General features: G+C 44.8%; 1 protein-coding gene across 5 annotated transcripts in view; it reads left to right on the forward strand.

Moving 5' to 3' along the window:
• The window catches only part of phka2 (phosphorylase kinase, alpha 2 (liver)), a 31,410-nt gene that overhangs the window by 12,604 nt on the left and 11,474 nt on the right, over nucleotides 1–7,332 (forward strand). For 2 of the 5 annotated variants that reach the window (XM_017440474.3, XM_017440478.3), the window contains 9 exons: nucleotides 578–657; nucleotides 733–811; nucleotides 885–1,014; nucleotides 1,088–1,189; nucleotides 2,422–2,540; nucleotides 3,588–3,611; nucleotides 3,979–4,032; nucleotides 6,046–6,279; nucleotides 6,345–6,545. In XM_017440474.3, coding sequence (XP_017295963.1) covers nucleotides 578–657; nucleotides 733–811; nucleotides 885–1,014; nucleotides 1,088–1,189; nucleotides 2,422–2,540; nucleotides 3,588–3,611; nucleotides 3,979–4,032; nucleotides 6,046–6,279; nucleotides 6,345–6,545 — 1,023 coding nt within the window. The remainder of the gene's footprint in view (nucleotides 1–577; nucleotides 658–732; nucleotides 812–884; nucleotides 1,015–1,087; nucleotides 1,190–2,421; nucleotides 2,541–3,587; nucleotides 3,612–3,978; nucleotides 4,033–6,045; nucleotides 6,280–6,344; nucleotides 6,546–7,332) is intronic. The other 3 variants (XM_017440476.3, XM_017440475.3, XM_017440477.3) reach the window with 3 other exon arrangements.

Below are 7,332 nucleotides of genomic sequence, written 5' to 3' on the forward strand. Positions count from 1 at the left end.
AGAAACAATAAATATTGGGTTAAAGTTGCGGGAAAGTTGTGGTGTTTTGGGCAAAGTTGCAAAAAGTTGCGATTTCGCGGGGTTTGCTTGATTTTGCGTTAATAGTTGCGATCGCAACATCGTGAAATCCTGGAGGGTCTGATAAATTAGGTTATTTATAATAAAATGAAATGACGACACAAGGAAGAAGTATTAAACACATGAAGAAAATGAGCTAAATTCTGCTGCTTTTCTTCATTGTTGTGATGCAGAGATATTAATAAACTGAGGAGTTTCTACATCAGGGCTACACCAAAATAACAAAACATGATGATGAGACATCACTCCTCTCTTTGTGATGCCGTTAGCGTTAGCATCCAGGATGCTGCAGATCCATCTGATTGCCACATTTATTATTTGCATCTAGTTTTCAGTCTGCAGTTTGTTTGTGATCCTGATGAGCCAGGCTCTGATAAATGTTTGAGGCTTTGTGCAGCTGTACTCCACACCCGTTCAAGGCTAACGATAGAAACTGAGTCCAGGAGTCGTGTGAAATAAAAACTACAGTTTTATTCCTTTCCTCCTGTTTCTCTCCCAGGCGTGCACAGACCTGCTGTCCCATCACAAGCAGCTGACTGTAGGCCTGCCTCCTGAACCGCGGGAACGAGTCATCACAATGTGAGCCGTCTGTCTGCCTGCAGGTTCACTGTTTGGGACATTTGGATGAAAGTCGTTTGTTTTGTTTCTCTTCAGGCCACTTCCTCCAGAAGAACTGAACAGTCTGATTTATGAAGCGAGTGGTCAGGATATCAGTATAGCTGTTCTTACTCAGGTAAACCTTTAAACCTTTAACTCTGTCAGACTCTGACCCTCCTCCATGTGACCTGTTTGTGTTGGTCATGAAGGAAATCATGGTCTACCTCGCCATGTACGTGCGCTCGCAGCCGGCTCTGTTCGGAGACATGCTCCGGCTCCGGATCGGACTCATCATGCAGGTGATGGCCACGGAGCTGGCCCGCAGCCTGCACTGCTCCGGTAGGAAACAAACAGACGTAAAGAGAGATTCGAGTGGCGCTGAACGGGAAATAAAACCGTGTGATGACTGCAGGAGAGGAGGCGTCGGAGAGCTTAATGAGCCTGAGTCCGTTCGACATGAAGAACCTGCTGCATCACATCCTCAGCGGCAAAGAGTTCGGGGTCGAGAGAAGCAGTGAGTTTCTTTCCTTTTACCCAAATAATCCATCATGATCTCTACCACCACACCAAATATCAGCTGTAAAAGTGACAGAGTTAGAGTCAGTTTTGTGCTAAGGTTGATTAGCATTAAGGTTAACGGGCGGCTGTGGATCAGTGGTTAGAGCAGTCGTCATTAGAGCAGAGTTGGAGGTTCGATTCCTGGTGGGAGTCACATGAGCAGGACACTGACCCCCTCACCGCCTCTGATGTGCTCCATCGGTGTATGAATGCAAATTACAGCACTGATTCGACTCAAGGGGGCGCTCTCCTGCATGTTTTAGACGTGTTCTTGCTTTAAATGGATGACTTGTTGGCCCGTCCCAATCCTCGCCCTCAACCCTACGCCCCTCTATTAAGTGTGCACTCAGTCAAAGTGCACAGAAGGGTTCATGTGTGCAGACGTTGGAGAGTTGGGTCAGTACAGGTTACATCATCGACCTGCACCTCTGTTTTGGTATTTTAAGAAGGTGCCAGTGTAATTTTAAAAGTACAGTGTTGGTATTTTTGTTTTCCAAAGTCACTGCAGGAGATATTTGGCTGTTCAGATGTGTTTAGTTCTGACTTGTTGATGGTATTCACACATGTACAGCCGAGTGAAACAAGAATTATTTCAATACTTTACATTTAAAAACTGCTTTTTTGTGACAGACGCAGATCGCTCTGTCACCGCCGCCATATTTCTGCCGTTTAATTCAAAACCCTTTCACTGTCAATAAAGATAATAATAAAAAAAATCAAAACATCACATGCAGCGATGAATTGTGGGTAAACACTTCGCCAAAGTCCGCCTGGATGCGGGCTTAGCTGAAGGCCGGATGTAGTGCACAAAGGGGGCGGGGCTAAAGAGCACTCCGGAGAATTGGGACACGCTCAAACCCTTCAGCGTGAACCGCATTTGAAGGATTTATTCCGATTGTAGAGCTGCAGCAGAGAGCTGGATGGAGGTGTTGGAAAGTGTCTGGTTGGCTAGAAAGATGGTATATAAGTACAGTCAATTTAACATTTAGCATCTTTAACCGGGTTTACGCTATAAGTCAATCAGTTGTAGGCGTACAGTTATGGTAGTTTTTGCACATGAGAGTCAAACCAGTTACAGGAAACAGAAGTAAAACCTTTTATCAGCTCACTGACAGCTGATTGGCTTTATGAGTAGAATCTGGGTATCATATCAGAAGTGTCTTTATTTCTGTTCTTTGTGTTCATCAGTGCGACCAATCCAGTCCACCGCCACCAGTCCTGCGATCTCCATCCATGAACTGGGTCACACTGGCGCCACCAAGACCGAACGGACAGGAATCCACAAGTTAAAGAGTGAAATCAAGCAGGTGGGAAGCAGCTGGTCTCATCTGATTTTATCTCATCTACGATCATCTGATCTCATCTCCTTTCATCTCCTCTGTTCTTATTTTATCTCATCTCATTTTTTCCTGTTTCAGCTTATCTTCAGTTTTTTCTCATTTGATCGTGTCTTATTTTCTTACCTGTCTTTATTGTCTCATTTAATCTAATTTGTTCAGATTTTCTCACATTTCATTTATTTTTATTTGTTTTTTATCTCATTATATCTAATTTTATATTATCTTGTATCTTGTTCTCGTATTTTCTCATATTCTTAAATTTCTTTTTTTTCTCTTTTTAAACTCATCTTACCTGTTTTTTATTTTATCGTTTTGTATATTTTGGCCTGGTGTGGTCTGGTCTGGTCTGGTCTGGTCTGGTCTGGTCTGGTCTGGTCTGGTCTGGTCTGGTCCGGTCTGGTCTGGTCTGATCTGATCTGATCCGGTCCGGTCTGATCCGGTCTGGTCCGGTCTGGTCCGGTCCGATCTGATCCGGTCCGGTCTGATCCGGTCTGATCCGGTCTGGTCCGGTCTGGTCCGGTCTGATCTGGTCCTATTCGGTCCGGTCTGGTCTGATCTGGTCTGATCTGGTCCGGTCTGATCTGGTCCAGTCCGGTCTGGTCTGGTCTGGTCTGGTCTGGTCTGATCCGGTCCGGTCTGATCCGGTCTGATCCGGTCTGGTCCGGTCTGGTCTGGTCCGGTCCGATCCGATCCGGTCTGGTCTGATCTGATCCGGTCCGGTCTGATCCGGTCTGATCCGGTCTGGTCCGGTCTGGTCCGGTCTGATCTGGTCCTATTCGGTCCGGTCTGATCTGATCTGGTCTGATCTGGTCCGGTCTGATCTGGTCCAGTCCGGTCTGGTCTGGTCTGGTCTGGTCTGGTCTGATCCGGTCCGGTCTGATCCGGTCTGATCCGGTCTGGTCCGGTCTGGTCCGGTCCGATCCGATCCGATCCGATCTGGTCTGGTCTGGTCTGGTCCGATCCGGTGCGGTCCGGTCCGGTCTGGTCTAACCCTGTTCTTGCTTCTGATTGCAGCTGGACGGCTCTCGACCTGTCAGTGTGGGTTGGCTTTGATAATCTTTGGCATGTTTCTAAGCTTCAATCCGCCGCCGGCTGAACTCTCTGGCTGTTAACATCCTGTTCCTCCACAGCTGGAGGGACTTTCATCACATGATCAGGAAAACTCTTCAGTGCCTCACATCCATCAACTTTGTGCTTTTTGTAGAAGAGCATTAGACCTAAAATCACTTTTCTGCTCTTTAACAAACCAAACCTTGATGAAGCTGCTTTATTTTAGCGTTTTTCATGTATTGGTTTTATTTCTTTTCAAATGCTCTCTTTTCACCAGCCATGTAGAAGTCTGCTGTATGTAAACCATCTCAGAATGTCCTCTGTCCTCTGTCCTCTGTCCATGTCCCATGTGTAGATCTTCAGTGGCGGTCTTTCCTTGAGTAGCAATGTAACTTCCCCTCGCTCCACGGTAAACCATCTCATCTCAGCTGCTTAGCAGAAACTTGCTTTGTTCAGTTTTTGTGATCAAAATGAAGAATGTAGCGTAAACAGTGGGCAAAGTGATTCTTAAAGCATTTTGATTCTGATTTTTTTGGGTTTTTTCCAGTTAAAGTCAGAAGTTTCCACCCGCTCCAGGGTACGAATGTTAGATCAATCTGGGGATTTGAATAATTTAATGAAATCGTTCTTTTTCTAGAGTGGAATGATGATACAACTTAAACTTCAAAGGTTTTAAAAACAAGAATTAGGTGCACAAGTTCCTCTTCTTCTTCTTTTTAGAAGTGGTAGACTTCCTTTAAACTGGTTGATTTTAGACCCAGATTTAATCAGAGTCCATAAATGATCAGTCAGGTTGATGTCGGAGCTTTAAGAAGCTTCATGTCAGCCTGATTCATCCAATCAGAAACCAGCTCTGATGATTCATCCAATCAGAAACCAGCTCTGATGATTCATCCAATCAGAAACCAGCTCTGATGTGTGTTTGGGATCATTGTCCTGTTGGACCCAACTGTGTCCAAGTTCCAACCGTCCAGCTGCTGGTTTGAGGTGAAGATGAAGAGTTTGGAGGTAGTCCTCCTCACTTTGTACCACAGCATGATGCTGCCACCACCATGCCTGACAGCTGGTTCAGTGTTCTCAGGTCTGAAAGCCTCACCTTGACTCGTCCAAACGTCCTTCTTGTCTCAGTCTTTGTCTCGTCTGACCATCAGACTGTCCTCCAGGAGACAGTTGTCTCGTCCATGTGGACAGCTGCAGGTTTCAGTCCAGTTGGGAGGTTTTGGAGTTTCTTTCTTGGTCCTCTCAGTCCATGGTGATGGAGAACTGTCTTCATTGTGGACAGGGACTCTGTGGACGGGGACACAGGTGTTCCAGTTCATGGCAGGATTGAGTCTTGGTGGTTCCTGAACATCTGAACCAGTTTCCTTCCATCTGAGGGGACAGATTGGGTCTTCTTCCAGACTTTGGCAGAATGGAGACACATCTGAGTAACCAGTTATGAAGAATTGTTTAAACTGATGATCTTAGAATGAAAGTTGTTTAGAAATGTCTCTGAGACTCTTTCCCAGCTTGTCTAAATCTTCTGGGATCAGCCCTTTTCCACCTTGGAAACGTTTGAACAAATCAATAAAATCCCCAAATTAATATGACATAAATGTCGATGAGTGGCTGAAAACTTCTGACTGCAGCTGCAGGAACTTAATTCATGTGATTTTTCATGTCAAAGGTCAAGGATGGCACTACTGCTGTAAAAAGATTCAGTGCTAAATGTAGCTGGACGCTAGCTGAAAGACAAAAGTAGCAAAAGTTTAGCTAGAAGCTAACAGTAACAAAAGGCTAGCTTTAAGGGAAAAGTAGAATTTAGCTAGCTGAGCTAAAATAATTAGAAGGTTGTCAAACAGATAAAATAAAAAACAGAGCAGATTTCAAAGAGAACAAAGTTTTTAAAGGAACTGAAGAGATCTGTGTATTTCTATGTAAATAAACTTAAATATTTTGAAAAATATAAGAATTTACTAAACTAAAAGTCCCAGCACCTATCAGCCGAACGAGTCGAAGGTTTTGATACATAAACAGCTAAAATATCAGTTTGCAGATCAGTGAAAGTCTGCAAAGAAATACAGAAAAATAATCAACATTAGTGTGAATAATGCTGACTCAGCGTTCACTCAGATTTATTCTTTCGTTTAGCTGCAACTCTTGACTTTTATCTGAGTTTTTAGAAAATAAAACATTCTTTTACCATCAGAGGAAACAGTCATGAGTGTAAATATTCAGTAAACAGTCCTGCCAGCCTTACTCTTTGATGACTAACACCATGTCTTGTTTTGCATGAATCACTGCACGAGCAGCAAAGATCGTTTAAAACGACTTGTTTCTGACATGTGAACACGTTTATGCCACCGATCTTTTCAGTCTCCAGCAGTCGTAGATCTGGGAACTGTTTGACGAGTTTAATGCGCTCCACGTTTCCTTACGACAGCGCTGCAGCAGCCCCTCCACCCCCAGTGGAATCCTGTCCCCGGTGGGACACGGTCCAGGGGACGGACAGCTCCACTGGGAGGAGAGGCAGGGCCAGTGGCTGAGGAGACGCCGGCTGGACGGAGCCATCAACAGAGTCCCCATGGGGTTCTACCAGAAGATGTGGAAGATCCTGCAGAAGTGCCACGGCCTGTCCATCGACGGATACGTCCTACCGTCCTCCACCACCAGAGAGGTGAAGCTGGGCCTCTGGATGCATGTTTCTGTCTCCATGTGGGTTTAACTCGTGTCTCTGTGCAGATGACTGCAGGAGAGATCAAGTTTGCGGTGCAGGTGGAGTCTGTCCTCAACCACGTCCCTCAGCCGGAGTACCGGCAGCTGCTGGTGGAGACCATCATGGTTCTGGGTCTGGTGGCGGACGTGGATGTGGACAACATCGGCGGGATCATCCACGTGGATCGGATTTTACATTTGGCCAATGACCTTTTCCTCAACGACCAGGTACCTCTGCTGAACATTTTCTGTTCAAACCGAGAGCCGAACGAGGCTGAAGTAGCTGAAACTGAGCAGCTACGTTTAAAACCGGCAGAACAGAAAAAAATAAAAACTATACGCAGCAAGAAAAACCAGAAATGTTACAAAACAGCAGCTAAAACCACGGCTAAAAGGTAAAATGATCAAAATGCAGCTAAAAGCAAAAATGAGCAAAACTATAGCTGAACGTTCAAACCAGCAAAACAGGAGATGAAAGCTAAAAGCTAATTGTAGCTAAACAGTAAAAATAACAGATTTGAGAGAAGAATGTTTTTAAGAAGTGAAGAGACCTCGATGTGTTTCATTTTTTGTAAATAAAGTTTAGTAATAAATAAAAAAAAAACAAAAGTCATATTTTATCATGGCTGTAACTCGGCGGTCAGGGAGTGACAGACACAGGTGTGTGGTTGCCTCGGTGACCCTAATGAGCCACTTTCACCTCGGTTCTCTTTACTCTTCTTCTGCTGTTCAGAAATCAAAACGTTGGTTTTTGTTTTCAGGTTGAATTGTTTTAAAATGGCTGCTGTAATTTTGGGAATCCTTCAGGGTTTCCTCAGAAATGTTTGACTTCCTGTTGTTCGACTTCTTGTTGTTTGACTTCCTGTTGTTCGACTTCCTGTTGTTCGACTTCGACTTCCTGTTGTTCGACTTCCTGTTGTTCGACTTCGACTTCCTGTTGTTCGACTTCCTGTTGTTCGACTTCCTGTTGTTCGACTTCCTGTTGTTCGACTTCGACTTCCTGTTGTTCGACTTC

The sequence above is a fragment of the Kryptolebias marmoratus genome, linkage group LG15 (genome assembly GCF_001649575.2).
Source record: "Kryptolebias marmoratus isolate JLee-2015 linkage group LG15, ASM164957v2, whole genome shotgun sequence".
NCBI classification, from domain to species: Eukaryota; Metazoa; Chordata; class Actinopteri; order Cyprinodontiformes; family Rivulidae; genus Kryptolebias; species Kryptolebias marmoratus.